This window comes from Cnephaeus nilssonii, assembly GCF_951640355.1.
Source record: "Cnephaeus nilssonii genome assembly, chromosome: 22".
NCBI classification, from domain to species: Eukaryota; Metazoa; Chordata; class Mammalia; order Chiroptera; family Vespertilionidae; genus Cnephaeus; species Cnephaeus nilssonii.
This window is the reverse complement of record NC_137093.1, coordinates 12,315,929-12,341,170: the sequence shown is the minus strand read 5'-3', so window position 1 is coordinate 12,341,170 and position 25,242 is coordinate 12,315,929. Positions and strand designations below refer to the sequence as shown.

General features: G+C 59.7%; 1 protein-coding gene and 1 long non-coding RNA gene across 3 annotated transcripts; both read left to right on the top strand.

Moving 5' to 3' along the window:
- Nucleotides 1-549: 549 nt before the first annotated feature.
- VPS37B (VPS37B subunit of ESCRT-I) lies at nucleotides 550-23,856 on the top strand. Of its 2 annotated transcripts, none has more exons than XM_079762828.1 (4): nucleotides 550-733; nucleotides 21,640-21,811; nucleotides 22,690-22,772; nucleotides 23,418-23,856. In XM_079762828.1, the coding sequence occupies exons 1-4, from the start codon at nucleotides 623-625 to the stop codon at nucleotides 23,844-23,846; spliced, it is 795 nt and encodes a 264-aa protein (XP_079618954.1). In that variant the 5' UTR covers nucleotides 550-622; the 3' UTR covers nucleotides 23,847-23,856. The 2 variants fall into 2 exon arrangements, with proteins under 2 accessions (XP_079618954.1, XP_079618955.1); XM_079762829.1 differs by lacking the exon at nucleotides 550-733 and adding an exon at nucleotides 11,422-11,540.
- Nucleotides 11,549-12,282, top strand: LOC307094187. The gene is made up of 2 exons (XR_013813046.1): nucleotides 11,549-11,658; nucleotides 11,691-12,282. It is a non-coding gene; the product is annotated as an uncharacterized lncRNA (long non-coding RNA).
- Nucleotides 23,857-25,242: the final 1,386 nt, after the last annotated feature.

The following is a 25,242-nucleotide window of genomic DNA, read 5'->3' as shown; positions in this document are numbered from 1 at the left end:
TGCCCGCTGCCCGCTTTCTTTCTTTTCTTTTTTTAAAATATATTTTTATTGATTTCAGAGAGGAAGGGAGAAGGGGAGAGAGAGAAACATCAATGATGAGAGAGGATCATTGATCGGCTGCCTCCTGCACGCCCCCCACTGGGGATGAGCCCGCAACCCTGGCAGGTGCCCTGGACTGGAATGGAACCCGGAACCCTCCAGTCCGCAGGCCCACACTCTATCCACTGAGCCAAACCAGCCAGGGCCCTCTGCCCGCTTTCTTTGGATCTCAGAATCCCCTTTCCTCCAGGAAAAGGCTCTGATGACATCACGGCGCCCTCTCCTGTGCCGCAGTGACATCATCACCGCCGCTCGCTGCGTCACAAGCCCGTCCCCAAGGTCCTTTCCCTTCCCTTGGAAGCCCCCAACCTCCCCCGGAGCGACATCCCGCTGCCCGCGCCCCGCCAGGTGTGTGTGCTGCCGGCTACGCCCGCCGCCGCCCGCGCGCCGATGACGTCACGCCCCAGCGCTGGCGTCACGTGTCCCCCACCCCCTCGCCGTCGGGGGCGGGGCTTGAGGGCGGCCCTTCCGGTCGGCGGAGCCCGGCGGCCAGAGCGGCGGCGGCGGCGGCCGAGTGGCGGGCATGGCGGGCGCGGGGGGCGAGGCGCGGTTCGCGGGGCTGTCGCTGGTGCAGCTGAACGAGCTGCTGGAGGACGAGGCGCAGCTGGCGGCCATGGTGCAGCGGATGGAGGAGGTGAGCGGGGCCGCGGGGCAGGGCCGCGCCGGCGGGGGCGGGACCGGGCCGGGGTCGGGGGTGCGGGGGCCGGGCCGGGGTCGGGGGTGCGGGCTGAGCTGGGAAGGGCGTCCGTGCGCGGGGCTTGGGGCCCGAGGCTGGGGAGGGAGCGGGGTGAGAGCCAGCGGTGGGCTTTGGGGGCGCAAAGGGCTGTGGCTGAGGCTGGTGGGGCGCGGAGGGAATGGGGCGGTGGAGACTGGGTTGCCGAGGGGACTGTAGGGGAGGATTAGGGCTGACAGACTGAGGGCGCCCAGGGCTCCGTCCGGGCAGAGATTGGGGAGCTTAAAGGGAAGGAGGAGGGACACAAAGAGACTGAGGCAGGTATTGGGGTCTGAGAATAGGTTTTGAGGGGCTGAGTGGACTAGCTGGATATGAGCTTTAGGAGAGAATTGGGGGCGGTGAGTGACTGTAGCTGGGTCTGGGAGGTAGTTGGGGCTGAGTGACTGTAGCTGGGTCTGGGAGGTAGTTGGGGGTGAGTGTCCGTAGCTGGGTCTGGGAGGTAGTTGGGCTGAGTGACTGTAGCTGGGTCTGGGAGGTAGTTGGGGGTGAGTGTCCGTAGCTGGGTCTGGGAGGTAGTTGGGCTGAGTGACTGTAGCTGGGTCTGGGAGGTAGTTGGGGGGCTGAGTGACTGTAGCTGGGTCTGGGAGGTAGTTTGGGGCTGATTGTCCGTAGCTGGGTCTGGGAGGTAGTTGGGCTGAGTGACTGTAGCTGGGTCTGAGAGGTAGTTGGGGGGTGAGTGACTGTAGCTGGGTCTGGGAGGTAGTTGGGGGCTGAGTGACTGTAGCTGGGTCTGGGAGGTAGGTGGGGGGTGAGTGACTGTAGCTGGGTCTGGGAGGTAGTTGGGGGGTGAGTGACTGTAGCTGGGTCTGGGAGGTAGTTGGGGGCTGAGTGACTGTAGCTGGGTCTGGGAGGTAGTTGGAGGGTGAGTGCCTGTAGCTGGGTCTGGGAGGTAGTTGGAGGGTGAGTGCCTGTAGCTGGGTCTGGGAGGTAGTTGGCGGGCTGAGTGCCTGTAGCTGGGTCTGGGAGGTAGTTGGGCGGTGAGTGACTGTAGCTGGGTCTGGGAGGTAGTTGGGGCTGAGTGACTGTAGCTGGGTCTGGGAGGTAGTTGGGGGTGAGTGTCCGTAGCTGGGTCTGGGAGGTAGTTGGGCTGAGTGACTGTAGCTGGGTCTGGGAGGTAGTTGGGGGTGAGTGTCCGTAGCTGGGTCTGGGAGGTAGTTGGCGGGCTGAGTGCCTGTAGCTGGGTCTGGGAGGTAGTTGGGCGGTGAGTGACTGTAGCTGGGTCTGGGAGGTAGTTGGGCTGAGTGACTGTAGCTGGGTCTGGGAGGTAGTTGGGGGGTGAGTGACTGTAGCTGGGTCTGGTAGGTAGTTGGGCTGAGTGACTGTAGCTGGGTCTGGGAGGTAGTTGGGGGGCTGAGTGACTGTAGCTGGGTCTGGGAGGTAGTTTGGGGGCTGATTGTCCGTAGCTGGGTCTGGGAGGTAGTTGGGCTGAGTGACTGTAGCTGGGTCTGGGAGGTAGTTGGGGGCTGAGTGACTGTAGCTGGGTCTGGGAGGTAGGTGGGGGGTGAGTGACTGTAGCTGGGTCTGGGAGGTAGTTGGGGGGTGAGTGACTGTAGCTGGGTCTGGGAGGTAGTTGGGGGGTGAGTGACTGTAGCTGGGTCTGGGAGGTAGTTGGGGGGTGAGTGACTGTAGCTGGGTCTGGGAGGTAGTTGGGGGGTGAGTGACTGTAGCTGGGTCTGGGAGGTAGTTGGGCTGAGTGACTGTAGCTGGGTCTGGGAGGTAGTTGGGGGGTGAGTGACTGTAGCTGGGTCTGGGAGGTAGTTGGGCTGAGTGACTATAGCTGGGTCTGGGAGGTAGTTTGGGGGCTGAGTGTCCGTAGCTGGGTCTGGGAGGTAGTTGGGGGGTGAGTGACTGTAGCTGGGTCTGGGAGGTAGTTGGGCTGAGTGACTGTAGCTGGGTCTGGGAGGTAGTTGGGGGGTGAGTGACTGTAGCTGGGTCTGGGAGGTAGTTGGGGGCTGAGTGACTGTAGCTGGGTCTGGGAGGTAGTTGGGCTGAGTGACTGTAGCTGGGTCTGGGAGGTAGTTGGGGGGTGAGTGACTGTAGCTGGGTCTGGGAGGTAGTTTGGGGGGCTGAGTGACTATAGCTGAGTCTGGGAGGTAGTTTGGGGGCTGAGTGACTGTAGCTGGGTCTGAGAGGTAGTTGGGGGGCTGAGTGCCTGTAGCTGGGTCTGGGAGGTAGTTGGGGGGTGAGTGATTGTAGCTGGGTCTGGGAGGTAGTTGGGGGGTGAGTGATTGTAGCTGGGTCTGGGAGGTAGTTGGCGGGCTGAGTGCCTATAGCTGGGTCTGGGAGGTAGGTGGGGGGTGAGTGACTGTAGCTGGGTGTGGGAGGTAGTTGGGGGGCTGAGTGACTTAGCTGGGTCTGGGAGGTAGTTTGGGGGCTGAGTGCCTGTAGCTGGGTCTGGGAGGTAGTTGTGGGGTGAGTGATTGTAGCTGGGTCTGGGAGGTAGGTGGGGGGTGAGTGACTGTAGCTGGGTCTGGGAGGTAGTTGGGGGGCTGAGTGACTTAGCTGGGTCTGGGAGGTAGTTTGGGGGGCTGAGTGACCGTAGCTGGGTCTGGGAGGTAGTTTGGGGGCTGAGTGACTGTAGCTGGGTCTGGGAGGTAATTCTGGGGCTGAGTGACTGTAGCTGGGTCTGGGAGGTAGCTGGGGGGCTGAGTGACTGTAGCTGGGTCTGGGAGGTAATTCTGGGGCTGAGTGACTGTAGCTGGGACTGGGAGGTAGTTTGGGGGGCTGAGTGACCGTAGCTGGGTCTGGGAGGTAGTTGGGCTGAGTGACTGTAGCTGGGTCTGGGAGGTAGTTGGGCTGAGTGACCGTAGCTGGGTCTGGGAGGTAGTTGGGGGCTGAGTGACTGTAGCTGGGTCTGGGAGGTAGTTGGGGGCTGAGTGACTGTAGCTGGGTCTGGGAGGTAGTTGGGCTGAGTGACTGTAGCTGGGTCTGGGAGGTAGTTGGGCTGAGTGACTGTAGCTGGGTCTGGGAGGTAGTTGGGCTGAGTGACTGTAGCTGGGTCTGGGAGGTAGCTGGGGGGCTGAGTGACTGTAGCTGGGTCTGGGAGGTAATTCTGGGGCTGAGTGACTGTAGCTGGGACTGGGAGGTAGTTTGGGGGGCTGAGTGACCGTAGCTGGGTCTGGGAGGTAGTTGGGCTGAGTGACTGTAGCTGGGTCTGGGAGGTAGTTGGGGGCTGAGTGACTGTAGCTGGGTCTGGGAGGTAGTTGGGGGCTGAGTGACTGTAGCTGGGTCTGGGAGGTAGTTGGGCTGAGTGACCGTAGCTGGGTCTGGGAGGTAGTTGGGCTGAGTGACTGTAGCTGGGTCTGGGAGGTAGTTGGGCTGAGTGACTGTAGCTGGGTCTGGGAGGTAGTTGGGCTGAGTGACTGTAGCTGGGTCTAGGAGGTAGTTGGGCTGAGTGATTGTAGCTGGGTCTGGGAGGTAGTTGGGCTGAGTGACTGTTGCTGGGTCTGGGAGGTAGTTGGGGGGCTGAGTGACCGTAGCTGGGTCTGGGAGGTAGTTTGGGGGCTGAGTGACTGTAGCTGGGTCTGGGAGGTAGCTGGGGGGCTGAGTGACTGTAGCTGGGTCTGGGAGGTAATTCTGGGGCTGAGTGACTGTAGCTGGGTCTGGGAGGTAGCTGGGGGGCTGAGTGACTGTAGCTGGGTCTGGGAGGTAATTCTGGGGCTGAGTGACTGTAGCTGGGACTGGGAGGTAGTTGGGGGGCGAGTGACTGTAGCTGGGTTTGGGAGGTAACTCTGAGATGGGTTTTATGACTGGGCAGGGGTCTCTGAGGTATAAGACGTGAGGGGTCTGGGTCTCTGAGAGGCTCTCGGGGTCTGACTGCATGAGGAAATGGCCCTAACAGTTATCCTGGGGGCTTGTCTGGTGGGTGGGCCTATGGGGGGTGGCCGTCCCCTTTCCCTGTAAGAGTTGCCCCCCCATGAAAGAAGGGAATGCTCTGCCCTAGTGTCGTCCCCCCCCCCCCCCAGGAGATTTCCTCGGCTGTTTATTGGAGGAAGATAAACGGGGGAGTGGGGGAGCGGACCGCCCGTCCCCACCTCTCCGGAACCTCCTGCCCGGTTCGCTCTCACGGTAACTGACCTCAGCCTGTGCCTTGGCGGCGTGCGCTTGCTTCTCCCTTTCTCCCGACTCTCCCTCTAGTCCTGTCCGGGGGTCTGGGCCTTCTCAGGCTGGGGGGCCCAGGCCCATCCTGCTCTCCGGCCCCCCGCCCCCTCCTCCTTTGTCTCTGAAGTCGGGGCCTTCCCACGCCTGCCTGCGGGCTGCCCCTCGCCAGCAGCCTGTGGGGGGCTTGGCTTTCTTTCCCAGGAGGGGTTGTTAGCACTGCGCCAGCCCCTGAAAGGGGGGCTTGTCTGGAGGTTGCACATTCAGAATCCCTGGAAAACCCTCAACAGATCATTGTCCCGAGCGACAGAGGGGCCAGTGTGTAAGATGGTATCAGCCTTCCCGTTAATGCAACCCTTGTATTCACTGGCTTGTAACTTGGCACATGTGACGTGGCTCCGGGATGCAATTTACCCCGTTCGTGGTCTCCGTGCGGCACTCTCCGTTCCGGAGGATAATACGTGACAAAATCCATCTTTCTCGGCGGAGGGAGAGTTTCACGTCTCCGGAGAAAGAAAACCTCCGCTTCGCGTCTCTGCTTTCCTGTTGCCGGGAGACCTTTCGTTGGCCGCCAGCAGGCACCTTTCTAGTTTAATCGTCAAAGGAGAGGCGTGTTGTTTTTTTTTAACGTGTAACACACGCTGTTTCACTCTCTGTGACCAGAGACATCCCTGGCTCAGGGAGGACGGGGGTCTGTCCTTCTGCTGGCAGAACGTTCATGGGAATAAGCTGCCTTTTGATGGAGGGGAGGTTGTGCAAGAGCAGGAACTCGCCGCCTGAGGCCGTGGGGGCCTCGCGGGCTTCCTCTTCCCGGGAACTGGAGGTTCTTCTTTAAAGGGAAAGGCGCGTTCGTCGAGCAGGTTTGGGTTGATGGTGGGTTTTGGTGTCCTGTGTTTGCGTAAAGGTGACTGACCTTCCTTACCTGAGTGTCCCGCGCAGAGACCGAGGGCTGGCGGAGGCCACTTGTCCCGACCACAGAGTTCGTAACTCGGCAGGCGTGTTTGTTCTTGGGGCGTAGTGCTTTTAAATAAAACAAGGAAGCGGGAGGCGAAGGCCGGAATACCGCTCTGAGCCGGGCAGCTCACCTGGCCGCCGGCACACGTGGCAGATCCTGCTGCCCCGCTCCCAGGCGGCGGGTTCTGGAGGCACGGGCGTGCCGCACAGCAGCCCAGGCTTGGGCCCTGGCGGTTTTCGCTCAGCTGCCGCTGCGACTCGTTGGTTTGTTGGGAGGTGGTTGTGAGACACGGCAGAAGGAAATACTCTGTGAACCGTCCACTCTCGACCACGTGGAACGCGTATGCTGCCGTGGTAAAGAACATCCGGGCTTTGGCATCAGTCAGTCCGGGCTGACCTCGGCCACCCCCCAGCTGTGTGACTGCAGGCAAGTCACTGTACCTCTCTGAGCGTCCGGAGAAGGATAACGCGGTCGTGTTTGTTTCATGGAGTTGGTGTGCGGATTCTGTGGGATGGTGCATGTTAAGTCCTTAACGCAGCCCATAGTCGGTGCTCAGGAGTGTAATTGCAAGTTTTTGTTTTTATATTTTTGTTCATCCTCACCTGAGGATATGTTTCCCCATTTCCATTTTCATAGTGGAAGAGAGAGAGAGAGAGAGAGAGAGAGACAGACATCAGTGTGAGAGAGACAAATCAACTGGTTGCCTCCAGCACGAGCCCCAACCAGGATTGGGGCGTGAACCGCAGCCCAGGTACATGCCCTTGACCAGGAATCGAACCCGAGACCCTTCAGTGCACGGGCCGACGCTCTAACCCCTGAGCACACCCGGCCACGGCGTAATTGCCATTTTTAACAATCATTCGTAGCTCTCCCTTTTTAGAAAGGTTACTGGCAATCCTTCATACCAGCTCACCCGGGCACGTCCATAGGGTCTCATTTCCAGAACGTTGAGGCCATGTTTACTTGCCGCTAGCCTGAGAGACATTTGCCTTCCTGTGGTCAGAAGGGTTCGGTGCCTCGGTAGGTCTCGGAGGAGCCAGTACGTGGAACAGGCCTCTGGCAGCAGAGTCTCCTGACCTGGACCGAAGGCTGTTTTGTTTTGTGTGTGTGTTCTAATTGGCAGAAGGACGTGTTTTAAATTGCAGAGTAAGGCTCCTGGGAGCCCGAGGGGATACTTTGCGGCCACCGGGAAGTGTGGCTGGTTGTGAAGGCTTTCATTCCCTCTTTGGCTTGAAGACAGCGGCGTTGTGCTCCGTCCGCTGCGATTGCCGAACGGGGTGTGAGCGGCAGACGGTAGGTCCCATCTGCCAGGCCGTGCGCGCCCTTTCCCGACCTCCTGTCCAGGTCGGCTCCCTGCGAGTTACCTGTACGTGGCCCTGTGTTCAGAGTCACCTGTACGTGGCCTTGTGTTCAGAGTCACCTGTACGTGGCCTTGTGTCCAGAGTCACCTGTACGTGGCCTTGTGTCCAGAGTTACCTGTACGTGGCCTTGTGTCCAGAGTCACCTGTACGTGGCCTTGTGTTCAGAGTCACCTGTACGTGGCCCTGTGTTCAGAGTCACCTGTACGTGGCCCTGTGTTCAGAGTCACCTGTACGTGGCCTTGTGTCCAGAGTCACCTGTACGTGGCCCTGTGTTCAGAGTCACCTGTACGTGGCCTTGTGTCCAGAGTCACCTGTACGTGGCCTTGTGTTCAGAGTTACCTGTACGTGGCCCTGTGTTCAGAGTCACCTGTACGTGGCCCTGTGTTCAGAGTCACCTGTACGTGGCCTTGTGTCCAGAGTCACCTGTACGTGGCCTTGTGTTCAGAGTCACCTGTACGTGGCCTTGTGTTCAGAGTTACCTGTACGTGGCCCTGTGTTCAGAGTCACCTGTACGTGGCCTTGTGTCCAGAGTCACCTGTACGTGGCCCTGTGTTCAGAGTCACCTGTACGTGGCCTTGTGTTCAGAGTCACCTGTACGTGGCCTTGTGTTCAGAGTCAGGGTCCTCCCTTCAAAGGAACTGTTGCCTGGGGATTGGGCAGCTCCCCCGACCCCTGGGTCACTCCTCCCAGTGTGCTTTTTGGGGAAACACTGGTTGGTTGGTGCTAAGGATCCAATTCAGGATTCCCGTTCCTCTGGCAAGTGAGGATGCCCACATGCTCCACGGAGGGTCTGAAGAGCAGACGGGGTGGAAAGTACCGAGGCTCAGTCTCTCCTGGAAGGGGTAGTTTCCTTCCCCGCGGTGCGCTCTGCAGAGCGGGGCATGGGGCCGCCAGGCGGCTGCGGGAATCACAGGGCTCATGGAAATGGACCAGCCTTGCCGCACACGTGGGGTGCTGGGGCGAGGGGTGTGTGGAAGCCGGGATTTCCACGCCCACGGTGTGCGGCCGGCGCCCACAGTGTGCGGCCGGCGTCGGTTCCTGCTCGTGTTGTCCGGTCAGGACTGCGTGTATAAAGCCTTCAGCGGTCGTGTTTGCCTCTTCTCTTCCTCCGACCTGTTACTTTAACTCTTGAGTAAAAAAGGACCATGCCAGGGATATTTCCCGAAATGGGGTTTTGGTCTGATTTTACCTTTTTTTAAAGGAGGCACCAAGCGAGTCGGGTGCCCTTATGTGGGTCCTGGGAGCTCTGTGCTTCGTGCCTCCCCTGTAGCGGGAGAGTGGCCCCGCCCGCCTCTCAGGGTTCTCGTGGGGCGAGGGGATTTCAGACCCGTCAGCCTGCTCCCGTGTTTCCTCGCTCTCTGCTGCTTCTGCACTGATTGACAGCGGCAGCTCTGATGCCAGCAGTGTGGCTGGTCCGCCTCTCCTGGGCAGGCTCCTCGTTGAACACAGAGGGGATAATGGCCCAGTCGGCGGGGCTCAGTGGTTGAGCATCATCCTATGAACCAGGAGGTCACGGTTTGATTCCCAGTCAGGGCACGTGCCCAGGTTGCAGGCTCCATCCTGGGGGGTTGGGGGTGGGGGGGAGGGCATGCAAGAGGCGGCCGATCCATGAGTCTCTCTCATCATTGATGTTTCTCTCCTCTCTGAAATCAATAAAAAATATATTTTTTTAAAAAAATAAAGGGGATAATAAACAGTAACCGACTTCAGAGGGTGGTCGGGGGGTTCAGTGAGCTAAGCCTGTAAGATGCCCACGGCACAGGGGAGCGCTCAGTAAATTGCTGTTAGCTGCCATTGTTGCTGAAACTAAAAGGCACAGTATTTTTGCTGCCATTTCCGGAAGGTTCCGTTTCAGGTCCACTGCTGTGGGTCACCGTCTGGGCAAGGCCTCGCCCAGGACGGAAAGGTGAAGAGGGCAGGATCCCGGAACCCGGGGCAGAAACCAAGTCCACGGACAGGCACAGCACGAGAGAATGCGGGGGGCGTTTGGGAAGATGAAGAGTCGGGATGGGGGGGCAGTGTGACTGCTAATGCCGCCGAGCTCACGTGGTTTAAAGGGGATCTGTGCTCTCTTCCGAGCATGACCCCCCGCCCCCGCCCCCGAATTAGGAGTCTGTTATGAGCTGTAAAGGCCTCTGGGCGGCATGAGACAGACATGGGGGATCAGGAAGACGCGGCGGCGGGGGCACAGCCGGGCAGGAAGGTGCATGACCAGCGAGTTGCTGTCCGCCTTTGCCAGGTCAGATTTGCTGCGAGCAGGGACAGGACCGGGCGGGAGGCTGGCGGGGCCGAGTGCCAGCGTGCGTGCGGGCTCGGTGTCGGTGAGTTTCGGAGCCTGGAGCAGAGGGGTGCGCTCGGGATGAACCTGGCAGCCGCGGGGGGGCGGGATCGGCAGTTGGCGCGGGGACGTCCCGACGCCCAGGTCTCAGGTGGACGCGGAAGTGCAGGGGAAAAGAGCTTGGATTGGAGCTCGGGTTCTGGAGAGGAGACGCAGGCCGCTGCGGGCCCCCTGCTGCCTCGGTGCCCTGGTGGGGCTGCCCCGCCCCTGCCCACCGGAGTGGCCTGCAGCTTCACCCTCCGGCTCTCCCCACCCCCTCCGTCACTGACACGTGGTCCCTGCGCCTCTTCGATGACTCTCCTGTGGCACTTGACACACGTTGTGTACGTCCGTCCCCGCCCCGCGTCCCTGCCGAGCCTGGGACATGCTGATCCCTGTGCTCGCACCCGGACGCTGCCTGGCCCGCAGGATGTGCCGGTGCCGCCGAGTGAGGGGAGAGAGCGGGCCAGGCCGACACCCCGTGCAGGGCCCGCCCGCGGCCGACGGGCCGAAAGAGGACCCGGGAGCAGACAGGACTGTTGGCCTCCCTCACGTGCGGGGCCCATGGGCTCGGGCTCCGCCGACGCGGGTGCTCCTTTGCTTGGCTTTGATCACAGGATCGGGGCAGGCAGTGGGGAGGGTGGCAGGTGCACCGGGCAGGCTGTCCGTCAGGGCCCTGCGGCAGCCACTGCGCACACGCGTGATCTCGGTGCGGCTGGGCGTCCTGCGGTCCGTCTCCTCGGCTCCGGGGGGGTTTCAGCTCCCGTCATCGGCAGGAGGCCGGTCTGACCCGGTGGTGAGGGCCGGGAGGTTCTCCGTGCGGCTTCTTCGCGGGGAACGAGGAGGCAGACCGGTGGGGTGGCTTGGTCGTCACCAGGTTACCCTGCAGCATGGGATTGTGGGAGCCTTTCGTTTCTGCGCCGAAGAGGGAGTGTGAAAGGCCGGTGTTTGGATAGTTTGTGTTCGTACAAGCAGCGGCCTGTGGTGAACGCTGCTTCCACTCAGATCTTTGGTGACGGCCACGGTTATTGAAGGCACCTGGCGTTCCATTCCCACCCGCAGCCCAGTGCTGGGCGGACACCGGACAGCACGCCGTTAACCCGGCACAGCTGAGGTCGAGAACGACGTGGCCCCCGTCCTTTAGGGGAGGGCGGTGTGCGTGTGCCCCCGTAGTGATGCGGGCGTGCCCAGCGGGGGGGAGTCCCAGCGAGGCGGGGCTGGGGGCCACAGGGAGGGTTTCCTAGGAGCTGCCCCTGAGCCGGGACTCAGGGTGGGTGACGCAGATCCGGAGGGAGAGGGCTTCCGTAGGGCATGGGTGACGGCAGGGACCAGGCGGGGCCGGGGGCGGGGGGTGGGGGGGACAGGCCGAGGGGCAGGCAGAGCCAGGTGGCCTCCTGCTCTAGCCCAAGCCTGGGCTTGGCCCGCCCGTCGCCCGTCGGAGGGAGCCCTGGCGGGTCCTGAGCTGGGCACTGCGGTCTGTCTGGCAATTCCCGTGGAGGACTTGGGCAGCCGGGGGGAGGGGGAGGGGGGCGAGACAGAAAGCGGGCGGAGCCGGTGGAGGCCGGGAGACGACGGGTCAAAAGGCCTTGGGGTGGCCAGTCCCGACGTGGCGGCTTGCCCTGGGCGCCTGCGCAGCCGGTCTCGCTCTGCGCGCAGTTCAGGGAACGGCCGAGCCCTGCGGTTTATCTGCCAGGGGCACATCCTTCAAGGGTGTCGGGAGAAGCCAGAACACGGCCAAGAAGTAAGCGATGGAGAAGGAGGAGCCACGTTATAAAAAGCTGCGCACAAAAATGGAAGGTCGACTAGTGAGCCTCGTGGTTACGACGGGCCTGGGTTGCTAGGAAACCATGGGCACAGATTAACCTTCCCAAACGTCAGTTTGCTTATCTCTAAAACGGGAGTGCGTAAGGCCACCCTCGTGAGCCGGCTGCGGCGACAGGACTGTCTGGGAACTGCTGAGCCCCGTGCCTGGCGGTGGTACGTGCCCGGGAGCCGGGAGCGGCCAGGGTCAGGTGGTTGGGGCCACTTGGGGGCGTGCTTCCCGTAGGGCCTGATTGTGGGGATGCTCACGGTGATTCCTTAAAGGGGTTCCCTGGTGAGCAGTGAGGAGCGTAGAGCGGTGGAGAGGTGAGAGGGTGTCCCTTTGTCTTGCTTTGTTAGGTCCGCCTGCCAGCGGAAGCTCCCCCGAGGGGCACACATGGCAAGTGCTTATTTAGGGGATAAGCCGCCATCTGCTCCCATAGCCCACGGCACGGGCTTGTCACAGATGGAGCCGTGGTTACTTGTTATTCGCAAGGTCAGTTCTGCCTCGTCAGAGGCTCCCTGCCTTCTCCGGTTAAAAAGGCAGGGAAGCCCTGGCCGGTTTGGCTCAGTGGATGGAGCATCGGCCTGCGGACTGAAGGGTCCCAGGTTCGATTCCGGCCGGGGGCACATTCCCCCGGTTGCAGGCTCGATCCCCAGTTTTTGGCGTGCAGGAGGCAGCCAATCAATGATTCTCTCTCATCGATGTTTCTATCTCTCTCTGCCTCTCCCTTCCTCTCTGAAATCAATAAGAATACACACACACACACACACACACACACACACACACACACGTACACATATATCCTATATAATAAAAGCATAGTATGCAAATTGTCCTCGTGACCAGGAGTTCCTCCGGGAGTTCAACCAGGGGGCGGGGCCGGCGGGGGAAGGAGGGAGGCCCCGGCCAGCAGCGGCAGCGGCAGCGCTAGGGGTCCTACCAGTGCACGAATTAAAAAAAAACGGGGGGGGGGGGGCAGGGAAGTATATAGTATTTTAAATTCCCGATCCCAACTGAACAAACCTTTAAAAATAACACTTTTTTACGCGTTATTATAGAACAAATTTAAATACGTACAGAAAACTGGAGAGGAAAACATATAATCACACGTAACGGCACCACTCAGAGATGACTGTTACATTTTATACGTTTTCTTCCTATCTTTCTCCACCAGGATCATTATGTATATACCTTTTCCTGTTTGTTTTGTGTTATACGCTGGGCATTTTCTTATCAGAATATAAGAAAATGGCTAAGTGGTTGAGCTGTGATCGACCTATAAACCAGGAAGTCATGGTTCGATTCCCAGTCAAGGCACATGCTGGGGCTGTGGGCTCGATCCCCAGTAGGGGGTGTGATCAGTTATTCTCTCTCATCGTTGATTGATCTTTCTATCTCTCCCTCTCCCTTCTTCTCTGAAATCAATAAAAAAATATTTTTTTAAAAATAAAAGAATGTATCTGGGCGGTTTTTTATCAGAATGTTCTTCCATGACATTTTTAATGGTCACATGATATTTCACTGTATGGCTATGTCTTAATTTATGTGACCATTCCCTTACTATATAGGCTATTTAGCTGCTTTTTTTTTTTTGCTATCATATTATATTACAATGAACATCGGTGAACATAAATCTATTAAAATACTTTTTGAAAACAAGTCTTAAGTATTTAGCCACTTTTAGTTAGAACATCCACGTCCCTACATCAGATATAATTGCATAGGGTTGCTTTTTCTTTGGTTATGAAATTTAAGTAGAATAGCTGGTTCTCCTTTGATTAATCCCTTTCTTCTTTAGCCACAGACTTAAAAAATAAAATTCCCTTCTTAGAATAGCATTTTCTCAGGTTGACTCGGAGATGAGTAATTTCAGGCACGTGAGAGTAAGTGTTATCTGTTAAACGAAACTCGAAACTCGAGTCAGGTGGCGGGAAGTGCGGGTCGGGCTGCGCTTTAAAGGTCAAACAGGGGGCGGAGCCTTAGAGAGAAACCCGGGACCCTGCTGGCCGCACCTGTGTCCCCCGGAGCACCCTGAGCTCCGCTCACACACGTGCTTTGGCCGCTGGTCCCGGCCAGAAACGGCTACGAGGAAAAGCCGGGTTTCGAAATTGCCTTCCGTTAGGCGGCTTTCTTTGGGGGCGGGGAGGAGGGATCGGGTGTTTTAATTACAGTAGAAGTCGTTAATTGACCCCCTTTGCACGTAACTAAAGCAGGCCAGCGATTGGCCCTGTTCGTTCCCTTTATCAAATACGATTGAGCGCCCCCTCCCCCCACCACCCCCCCCATGACCGTGGCCATGACCGGGTGGCAGGCATTTCTGCTCCCACAAGGCAGCTGCATCTCTACCCAGAGTCAAGCGTGTTTGCTCTCAGACCGGTTGTTCTGGTTTTGTTGCTACAGCCGTGCAACCGTTCCACTAAATGTGTGGCAGCTGCTGAGCCGCTGGCGTGAGGAGAGGGGAGAAGTGGGCTCAGCAGCACCCCACTGCCTGATGCTCTAGGGAAAAGCTTGCTGGCGAGTCGGGGGCAGACCAGCTTGGGGGGAACTGGGGAATTCCAGACTCCGCGCGCCCTGCCGTCCCGTGCCTGGCAGCTCTGCGCGGGCAAGGACGTGGTCTGGGTGGAAACACTGCCGTAACTCAGCTGGTGGACACTCTCTCTCTAGGAAAAGACCTTTGTCTCCAACCAGGGGTGGGGAACCTTTCTTCTGGCCAAGGGCCCTGTGGGTATTTCTAACGTCATTCGCGGGCCATACAAGATCATCAGCTCAAAAAGCAGCCTGCTGCATTTGGTCAGACATTTCATTAACTCTCCCCAGATGCCTTGCCTGGGCCCGGCCTCGTACAGCCCGTGGGCCGGACGTTCCCCACCCCTGCCTCAAAGGAAAAAACGGGCAGGTGTCTCTAAAATTTTGTTTATTCGGTGATTTCCTGTTTCAGCCAGCTCGGTGAGCCGGCAACTAGCTGGTTCTGATCGTAGTGGGTGAGGGCTCTCTGGGGCTTCCCTGGCCCACCTGCTGACCCCGGGCCCCTGTGGCCCAGGTGGGCCCGGCGCGCGGAGCCCCCGGCTTGGAGGAGACTGGGACCAGGCGGTTCACTGGGACCAGGTGGGTGTCCCATCCCCGCCCTGCTCCTCCACCCAGAGCCCCAGGCCCTAGAAGGTCAGGGATGGTCTCCTCGTGACCGCCGCAGCTCGGAACCGGCACACCGTAATAGCCACATCCACCCAGGCAGGGGCAGAGCGTGGGCCGTTTCTCTGAATATTAGCTAATGAGGCTTCCAGGGAAAAGCAGCAGCGAAGACGCCCGGAATATGGTTCCGCCAGGACTAGAAGGCTGACCGGGGGTGAGCCCGAGACCACCCCCTTCTTCCCGGGCGGCCCGTTGGCTTTCCAGCCCCCCTTCGCCTTGGTGGGTCACTCGCCCTCAGAGTGACGGACGCGCTAATTTAAGATTCGAGCCAGCCCCACGCGAAGGGGAGGTCCAGGGGACACCCCACTGCCTGCTGCTTTCTGAGGCGGCCGGTTCTGTCTCACCCAGCAGGATTTCGGGTCGTCAATCAGAAACAGTCCCCCTCCGTCTGTCGGTTCTGTGTGTTGCGTGGGTTGCTCTGGTGGGAGATGAGCAGCTGGTACAGTCCTTCCCCGCGCAGGCGGCCGGCTCGGGGACGGTTTCACACAGCCCACGGGGTTGCTGTCTTTCGGGCCATCTCATCACGCCCCCCGGCGCCCTCGCTGACTTTTGTATTTTCCAGATCTGACACTTTGGTAACAGGTTGCACCGTCCGACTCTGCAGCCGTTGAGGGTTCTTTCCGTGAAAACTCAAGGAACGCTGGGAAGCGCCTCGGTGTGCGGGCAGCTCTGGGCACTTGCAGGCTTGGGGCACAGGCTGCACCCGGAAGCCGGCGGGGACATGAGCCGCCCCCGGGCAGGTGTTTCCACGGAATGGGCGAGGACTTCGGGCTTTCTAATACCGTGCCCTTGAACCTCAAAGGCCGCACTCACCGTGCAGGTGGTGGGGGTGGAATTGACCCTGAATTAACTGGCGAGCTGAGCAGGTGCAGGACAATAAAGGAGACGAGGTTAAGCTGGTGCACGCCTGCCAGGCTTTCATCACCTAATCCGAGAGCCGGCGGTGTTTAAAGCCCCGTGCAACCCAACCTGCGCTGCCGTGGAAAGAGCAGGAGCCCAGGCTTGTCTCCGCCTTCGTGTGTGTGTGTCTCTCTCTCTCTCTCTCTCTCTGGCTGTCCATTTAATTTTATCTGGAGAGGAAAATAGCAAAATCCAAAAGGAACCGGTGTTTCTCTGAGGGAAGGCCAGTCTGGGTCGGGGACAGCCCAGCCCAGATGGGTCTGGGGCCACACGGAGGGCAGGGGTCAGCTGCTGACCAAGTTGGAGTGTCCCCCTCTGGCTGTGGACTTGGAGCAGCAGAAAAATGAGTGCCCCCCCCCCCCCCGAAAGCTTGTTGGTCATTTTTCAAGGTTGCTTGAACACTGACTCCATCTACTGAACCTGGGTTAAGAGGGGCAGGGTGGGCGGAATCAAACAGCTACCCTGCTCTTTTGCCCTGGCCGGTCTGGCTCGGGGGAAAGGGCATTGGCCAGTGGACTGAAGGATCCTGGGTTCGATCCCCCCCTCCACCTCCCGAGAGGATGGGATGGAGGTGATGCGTGAAGAGCGGGGGGCACAGAGCCGGGCACGTCCTGCCGAGGTGGAAGGTGTCCCAACACCAGTGACGCGCTTACTCAGGTCTTTAAATTCGCATCTGTTTTGATTTTGTTTTCTCTTTCAGGCCTTTCATTGGAAGAGCAGATGCAGTCTGTGTGGGGTGGGGGTGGGGTGCGGGCTGCAGTGCAGGGCGAGCGCCGCGCAGCCCACAGGCCTGTCTCCCTGGACGGGGGTGAGGGCCTGCTGTGTTCTGGCTGCTGTCTCCCTAGAGCAGTGGTTCTCAACCTTCCTAATGCCGCGACCCTTTAATCCAGTTCCTCATGTGGTGGTGACCCCCAGACATAAAGTTATTTTCGTTGCTACTTCATAACTGTAATTTTGCTACTGTGATGAATTGTAATGTAAATATCTGTGTTTTCCGATGGTCTTAGGCGACCCTGCTTGCGGTTCTCAACCTGTGGGTCGCGACCCACCGGTTGAGAACCGCTGCCCTAGAGCCGGGCACGGAGAGGTGCTCCATACGTGTTCCCTGAATGAATGAATGAATGAATGGAAGGATGAATGAATGAATGGATGAATGAATGAACGGACCAGCCAACCCGTGTTGGGTGTGTTGTGTCTGTCGAGCTTTAGGCGAGAGGGAAGTCCCTGACGTTCGTGAGTCTGTAATGGACGTGTAAGGTACAGGGCAGGAGGCCCTCTCCCGTTGTTCCGGCAGTGTCCAAAGCCAGGGCCTGAGCCCCCCACCGAGAGGCGTGCCGGTGTGACGCCAGCTTGTGTCCAGCGCGCTCCACTTTCTCTGCCTCAGCGTGAGTTTGCTTTAGGGCCGTCGCCGGCATCACCCTAATCTTCCCCTTCCGGTTCACTGCCGTGTGAGCCAGGAGAGCGTCGTGTCCCGGTCCCCAGCCGGTGGTTTGTAGTCGTGGTGTATCGTTGGTGCTCATCTTGGGTGTATCTTAGGTGCTACTGTTGAACGGTGTATGGTAAACCTTTCAGGAAGCTAATCTTCGGAGCAGTTGAGCCAGTTGTTAACCGTTAACCGACAGCGGCCGCCCGAGATCCTGATCCCTGCAGATTAGGCTGAGCACGTGTTTAGTGATAGGCCTGTTGGCCGGGGCCAAGTTCTGGGCCTCGGAGTGAATGACACGATTCTCTTAAGGGGGCCTGTGAGCTCCTGTGTCATTTTATTTAACCGGGAAAGCCCTTCTGGTTATGTCAGCCAGGCCCTGGCAGGACGGCCCCCCGCTCAGCGACTTGGGAGGCGAGTCCTACAGGCGTTCTTTACCAGGAGGCCTGGGCGTGGACCCAGGGCCGGGCAGGCCTGGCCTCAGGTGTGGTGGTTACCTCCAGACCCCAGGGCTGGAGGAACAGAGAGCGAGAGAGGGCTGCTTTGAGTGGGGAGATGGGTCTGGCCACCTAGTCACCCCATCAGGAGGGGACCCAGAGAACCCTATGCTCAGTCCCCATCGCCAAATCCAGCAAGAACTGGAAGGCAAGGGGCCTGTTGAACTGGTCCGTGGCCCATCTCAGCCAGTTGGACCCTGGGGCACAGAGCAGGATGGAGACACCGCGTCAGGGCCCTGGGGCTGCCACAGCAAGTGACTGCAAACTCCGCGGCTTACAGCAGGGGCAGGGAATGTCCGGCCCGCGTGTGAGGCCCGTGAAATCATTTGGCCCTGCAAAGGCGTTGTGGGTAATTAACGGTTTGACCAAATACAGCAAGCTACTTTTTAAGCTGATAATTTTGTGTGGCACTCGAATGATGTTATAAATATCCAGGAAAAGGGTTCCCCACCCGTGCCTTAAAACAAGAAAGCGACTCTCCCAGTCCCAGAGGCCTGAGGTCAAACCCGTGCCCCCACTCCCCCTGGAGGCTCCCGGGGAGGGGAGTGCTCCTGCCCCTCCCAGCCCCTGCTGCGTCGGCTCGGCTGCCGTCTTGTCTGTGTGTCTCTTACCGGGACCCTCATGGCTGACTCAGGGCCACTCCGAACATCCAGGGAGATCTGGTCTCCAGACCCTTAACTCAGTCCCATCTGCAGAGACCCTTTTCCCAAACAAGGCCATACTCCCACGACCCAGGGGTGAGGATGTGGACACATCTTCGGGGGGTGTGGGGGTGCCATTCAGCCCACTCCAGGCACCCCGTCGCTCCCAGGAACACAAACTCCATTGTGACACAGCGGCCCCCCAGCCGCATGGGTGATGCCTCAGCCCCCCCCCCCCCCCATTTTTGATGAAGGAACAGTGACCTGAACGAGCGCAGTGGACTGCAGTACAAACGCACTCCTGCCAGAGGTGTGCGCTGACCGCCCTGCAGTAGACGCTTCCTGTGGGCGGAGCGTGTGGGTTCCACCTCCACCGAGCTGTGCCTCGGAGACGCCGGCCATCACATGGGCGAGATTGTGCGGCTCGTGTGGGGCTGTGAGCTGGGTGGTGGTGGGTGAAGGGCACCCCCACGTTTCTGTGCTAAGCCCCGCAGCCCACGTCTCCAGTACCAAACGGCGTGTTGGGCATTTAGACTCGCGGCCCCGCCAGGCTTTTCCGTGTGTTGGTTGACATTCACTGACATAACTCAGTCATGCCACTGACTGCTCTGAGGACCGCATTACAGGGTCAGGGGGCACAAGGGACTGCCTGAGCATGTTGTCATGGAAGGGGTGAGCTGGGACATGTGGGCAGGCTTAGGAAGGCACGGTCCTCAGCCGAGGTAGCCGGACCGGCCAGTGCCAATCAGAATTCCCCGCCGCAGAGCCTTCTGCAAGCCCCAGCCTCCGAGCCGGCGCCGTCCCCACGCGTCTCATTTGTAACCGTTGCATGTGTCATTCAGGGGAGTTTACGTTTGTTTGCTTTTTGACCTTTATTTCCTGCCGTATCCCTTCAACCAAGTAAGTGAATAAATAATGGCTAGTGCGTGTGGGGCGGAAAGTGCGTCCTGCCGGAACGTCGTTGCCGTGAGCATCCCAGAGAGAGAGGGCTGGACGTCGCGCCTGGACAGGTCCAATCAAACACCTGTTTTCTTTTCTAAAACAAAGACAGCCGGTTTCCCTGCCGCCTCTGCCCTCTGGCTCGACTCATACCGAACAGGTTTGTTTATTTTTATTTTTTAAATATATTTTTATTGATTTCATAGAGGAAGGGAGAGAGACCTCAATAATGAGAGAACCATCGATCGGCTGCCTCTTGTATGCCTTCCAATGGGGATCAAGCCTGCAACCTGGGCATCGGACTGTGACCTCCTGGTTCCTAGGTCGAGGCCCAACCACTGAGCCACACTGGCTGGGCCAGGTTTGTTTATCTTTCATTGAAAAATAACTTTTTCAGTAAACTCGTACATGTTTGTTATATACAAGCAGAAAGAGGAGAGTAACAAGGTCACCCCGTGCCGAGGTCGCCGTTGACTCTGGGTGGACACCCATTCATACAGCGCCGCTTCGGGGGGGGGGGGGGGGGGACAGGCGGGCAGAAATAGCTCCCCGTCCGTCGGATCCTGCCGTGAAGGCTGCTTCGCGCAGCTCGCTCTCCCTCCCCGTGAGCAGAAAGGGGAACTGCAGGGAAACCGAGCGCAGCGATAAAAGCGCTTCCGCACCGCAGCGCGATTATTTCCTGAAAAGATTTCTCTGGTTAAGAAAAAGGATCATGAGAACCATCAAGGGCTGGCGACAGTTTTCAATTTCAGGCGTCTGCTGGCGCGGCACCACGGCTCCCGACGTGCGGCGGCCCCTCCAGCGGTCTCGGGTTCCTGTACCCGCGGTCACAGCGGCGGGGCTGGGACCAGGGAGTCGGGCCGTGTCCCCCAGAGCGCGGCCACGGGGCCTGGCTGAGTGCCGTGGGCGCTGTCCCACCCGCTCACCGCTGCTGTGTCCTCCCGTTTCCTCACCGGGAGCAACGGGCAGGAACACGGAGGGGGAAGTGTTCTTCTGCGTCGCATCGAGCGTCCCGAGCGGTGCTGTGGGGCCCGGGGCGGGAAGAGCTTTGTCAGCTGCTTAGAAAGAAGCTCCCGCCACCTCAGCCCGTGTCCACCTGGAGAGGCCGTGGGTGTGGGCTGGCAGCCACTTAGAATTCACTGGTTTTTTTAAATGTAAAAACGAATGCCCCAAGGATATAGTTACCGCTGGCTCGGTGGCTTTGCCTCCGCCCTCTCCTTGATGCAGACGCACTGCCGTTTGCTTCCAGCCTGTTGCTTCCTTGTGTTCCCCTCCTCTGGGACTCCCTAGCGCGTGGAAGTGACTGTGACCTGACTCTGACCCTGCGAGAATCAGGTGGCTGAGCTGACGCGTGCTGGGCGCTGGCCTGCCAGAGGGGACGAGAGGTTGCCCGTGGCGTTCGTGTTCCAGCCGGGCACACAGAGCGCCAGAAAACACCCTCCATGCCCATGGCGATTAGTGGCAGGAAAGGGGCACCGTGACCGAGCGTGGCTGCCAGCGTGCAGTGTCCGGGTCGCGTGGTATTTGCACATTTAGTGTTAAAAGAAGTTGCCGAGGGGTTTCTAGAGCGGCTTATGGTGGTTGATTTTCCTCTGTTCATTCTTTGAAATGCTCGGCAGTCCAAGGGAAGCCCTCAGGCCCCCGCCGTGTGGGCCAGCCTGTGGGTTGGGGCAGAGGGGCCCCTGCTGGGCCCGGCCCGCCCCCAGCCCTGGCAGCCAGCAGCAAGGGGAGGTTTGGGCTGTAGATTCCTAGTGCTGAGCTGGAGGCTCTCCCTTTGATCTGTGTGAAGCTGCGCCCACTCTTTAGGGCCCATCTGTGTGTCCTGCAGGCGTGGGGCCATGGGCCTCGTCTTTGTTCTTACTCCACTAAGTTGTGCGTGTGCTCTTCTACATGTGTGCGTGCACACGTGAGTGAGTGTGCTGGGAGCCGTGTGGGAGCCTCCGGTGGGCATGGCTCGAGGGGGTCAGTGGTGGCAGTGCAGCCAGGGCCCTACCCTGTGACTGTGGAGAGGAAGGAAGCAGTGAAAATAGACGGTGGGGGGCGGGGGAGAACAGGACGGGAGGTGGTGTGCAGGGAGCAGGGAGGACTGGCACAGGCTTGAGGGAGAGAACGGGCAAATAGTGGGGACTGCGTGCTGCTGAACCTCAGGTCCAGACAGCGGGTTGCGGTGGGTGAAAGGAAACGAGGTCCAGGCGGGTGGTCTCCTCCTCCTCCTCCCAGCTAACCCTCACCTCCGGAGAGGCAGGAAAGGGCAGAAGGAAACCCCTGTGGGGTCCGCTCGCCGGATGGTGGATGGTGACCGGCAGCGGGGGCGGGGGGGGACGGGGACGAGCGGAGCTGGCCCACGGGGCACCGACCACCTTCCCAGGGCCCCAGGCCTGGTAGTCATGACGTCAGCCCACTGGCCCCTCCGATAGTGATTCTTTAACTTCCCCTGGAGCAGCAGACACTTGCTCTGAAAAAACCTGTTTCCTCCTGGGAGGGTAAGGCGTTCCAGTCAGCACAGCCACTGAGCGCGGGTCAGGGGACAGAGCCCACCCCGCTGGGAGGGAGGTGGCTTGCTCTTTCAGAACCGGAAGCAGCATCTACACTAGAAAGCCGAGGGGCCAGCAGGGGTGGGGCCCTCTGAGGCCGGGCCGGGAACTAACACGCTTGGGTTCTCACCGTCCTGTGTTCCCTGCAGACACAGAATGTCCAGCTTAACAAAGAAATGACGCTCGCCAGCAACCGGAGCCTGGCCGAGGGGAACCTCCTGTACCAGCCCCAGCTGGACGCGCGGAAGGCGCGCTTGACCCAGAAATACCAGGAGCTGCAGGTGCTGTTCGAAGCCTACCAGATCAAGAAGACCCAACTAGGTAACTCTGGGGGCCATCGTCAGGAATGGAGCTGAGCTGGGAGCCCTTGCCCAGCTGCTGCGAGCGCGAGAGAAAGGTTCTTCCGGGGAAACCGGAGGACGCGGGCGCCTGAGGGAGCGCTCTGAATCGCGATGCTCCGCTGCGGCACGTGTGTGCGTTAGGCCCAGTTAGTGTTGACATGATCGGCTCCGGGACGCTGCATTTTAATGTCACACTTTAATTTCCAGCCATGACGAGGAGAGGTGGGAATGGAATAGAGTCCTGGGTGCTTTGGGTAGGTTTCAGGGAGACTTCTAGGTTAGGTGGTTGAAAATCACCCCCTTAGAGGTCACAGGGGCATCGGATAGCCCAGTCCACCCACTGTCGCCATAATTTCGGTAAAAATGGGCCAGAACACACCTAGCCAGACAGTGAAAGGGAAGCGGCCGCGTGCCTGGTGCATGAGGATGCAAACTGCGCAGCCTCTGGGCGTGACAGACACGCACTCCCCAACCCGGATGTGCCAACCCCCAGGTGGGCGTTGATGTGGCTCGGAGGCTGTGGCTTTACTGATAGCTGGACTTGGGACCATCTGTGTGTCCACTGTACGGTGATGGGCTCCACAGGGTGGCAGACAGGAAGTGCGATGTTGCGAGAGGGCAGTGGGGAGCAGGTCCCATGCTCAGTATCAGTCCCAGTCCTCCGAGGGGCGAGGTGCACCTGTCCTCCCAGATTGAGTCTCACTTCCTGGAGAGCCCTCAGCAGGTGTGACTGCTGTCGCCTTTCTGGCTACAATGCTCGTGCTTTGAAGCGGGAGTGGGAGGGTGGTTGTGAGAGGCTGGGCCCTGTGATTTCCGAGGGCCAGCCCCCCTGCTCACCCTGCCTCTGGCTTCTTCCAGACAGACAGCCCAGCAGTGCTTCCTTGGAGACCCTGTTAGCACTTCTTCAGGCCGAAGGAGCCAAGATTGAGGAAGACACAGAGGTAAACAGCCAGTGTCCCTGGCCCCGAGGCCAGGAGGTGGTGCCTCCCAGGCTGCTCCTGAACCGAGTGGCCTGGGGGTGCAGCAGGGAGTGGTGTCCTCAGGTGACGGGTGCATGTTGTGCTGACTTAGCAAGGGGTCTCATGGGTGCTGGGGTGCCATCTGCTCCGAGTCAGTAGGTGGGAAGTGCCCTCGGGACGCAGCCAGCTGAGCACTGGAGGCTGGAGCCTCACTAAGCGATGAGTCTGGGGGACAGTTGTAGCTGCGAGGCTGGCGGTAGTGGCCCAGGTGGAACCCTGGTGAGCATGAGCTGGTTTCGGTCCTGCTAAGCCCACATGTCAGGATGCAGTGAACGGCTCAGGCTGGCCTGAGAGAGTGGGAACTGGGCACGGTGCTGTCCTCTGGGCCGAGGAACCCCTGCATCCTGAGGCCGGCTCTCCCCAGCCGGCTGCTGTCCCGCGGGTGGTTGGGAGGTGGGCCCACGGGGTCAGCCAGGGCCTGCCGTGCAGAGCTGTGGTGGACAGGAGGAGGGGCCCGAGTTGGGAGGAAGCTGGGGGTGCCTCTCCGAGCCCGCTGGGTGGTGGTGGAAGAGTCCTCCCCTCAGGGCTGGGCTGTCCCTGTGACCAGGTGTCTCCTGCTGCTTTCAGGACATGGCAGAGAAGTTTCTCGAGGGAGAGCTGCCTCTGGACTCTTTCATCGATGTCTACCAGAGCCAGCGGAAACTGGCCCACGTGCGGAGAGTCAAGATCGAGAAGCTGCAGGAGATGGTGCTAAAGGGGCAGAGACTCCCGCAGGCCCCGGCCCCGCTGCCGTCCAGGGGGCCCGAGCCAGTGCCCGCCGCCCCAGAGGCTAGCGGGCCCCCCTCTGTCATGCCTCGGCGCATCCCGCCCCCGGTGCCTGCAGGACGCTTAGCCACTCCGTTTACCGCTGCCATGGGCTCAGCACAGGCCCCGCTCTACCCTCCCCTGCCCCCCCGCATGGGCCTCCCCCCGCAGTTTGTGTCGCCATACCCACCACCTCTCCCCCAGAGACCCCCGCCCCGGCTGCCTCACCAGCCAGGCTTCATCCTGCAGTGAGGGTCCCTCGTCCATCTGTCCTGGGAGAATCCCGCCAGCCTGCTGGCCGGGCCCACGCTTGGGAGGAGGCGAGGCCCAGGGCCTGGCCGAGGGCCCAGTGGCGTCTGCTGTGAGCACTGTAGGTGGGGTGAGTAGCGTGGGGCCCTGGTTCGTGCTAGTGCCAGTTTGCATTCTCCATTCTCGTGCGGTTCGTGTTGTAGCTCACGAACCTGGGGAAGCTGCCCTCCCTTTAGAATCGTGGTCCTCCCGTCAGCTTTCGCGGTAAGCCTGGTTCCTGGTTTCTGCTTTATTTTCAAGACAGTTTGTCCCAGCCCAGTGAGGGTCGGCCACTGGGCCAGCCCAGAAGGTGCTCACTGAGTCTGTGGGGTGACAGCCCCCAACTCCCCCAAAACCTCGGTCCTTCAAAGCCACCCGCAGGGTTTGCACTTGGCCCACTGCCCAGTGGAGGTGGGAGGAGCTGGACTTTGCACATCGCTGTCCTCCCAGCTCCTCCCGCCCCCCTCAGCCGGTCCCAGGGTTTCTATGAAGAAATACGCCAATATTTTTACTACGTGTGTAAATTTCCTGTTTTATATTGGGGAAGAAAACTTTTTGACACAAAACCATTCAGGGAAACTTTATAAAAGTGCACATGTTGTTTTGAGCAGATGGAAGTGTAGGTGACACGAATCGGCGGCCCCCAGGCCCTGGGGTGGCTGTGGCCCCCAGCTGCCTTCAGGAAGGGCATGTCACCTGTTTTGTAAGAAGTTCACGCCCCGAACCAGGGTCCTCTTAGCCAATATTCTCAGCCTCTGGCTGGCCCTGGGAAGAGAGAGGGTGCCAAGCTAGGACCTCTTCCTGCCCCACTAGGTTCCCAGCTATAGGTGCCACACGAGCTGAATTCCGAGGTGGGGGTGTCACCACCTACCTGTGGACAAACGGGCCAGGTGCTCAGGTGGGGAACTGGCTGCTGCCGAAGCTCAGACGGTCTGTCCCCGTGGCCACGGGTGAGGCCACCACCTTTGTACTCGGTGTCCACACAGTTCTGCTCCTGGACTTGAACTCTACTGTATCGTACCTGTTTTCAAAGACCCGGAGCTGTACAGGACCATCTGCTGCCGTGCCAGTCAGGGGCGCCTGCCATGCTCTGAGCCCTGAGAGCAGTGCCATCCACCCCCTGCCTCTGCCGCCGAGCAGGGCGCAGCCGACACGGGCTCAGTGTGGATGTGGCGAAGGGGCGGCCAGGCCGTCCACGCCATTGCTCCAGGGCCACGTCTGAGCTGCGGTGGCGAGGCTGTAGGACCCTTTTTAATAAACAGAGAATTATTACCAACAGTCCTGTCATTTATTTGCCTGTGTGTGAAGCTCACTGTGGTGTGTTGACTGATGTTAAAAATGAAAGCCACCGAGACGGCGG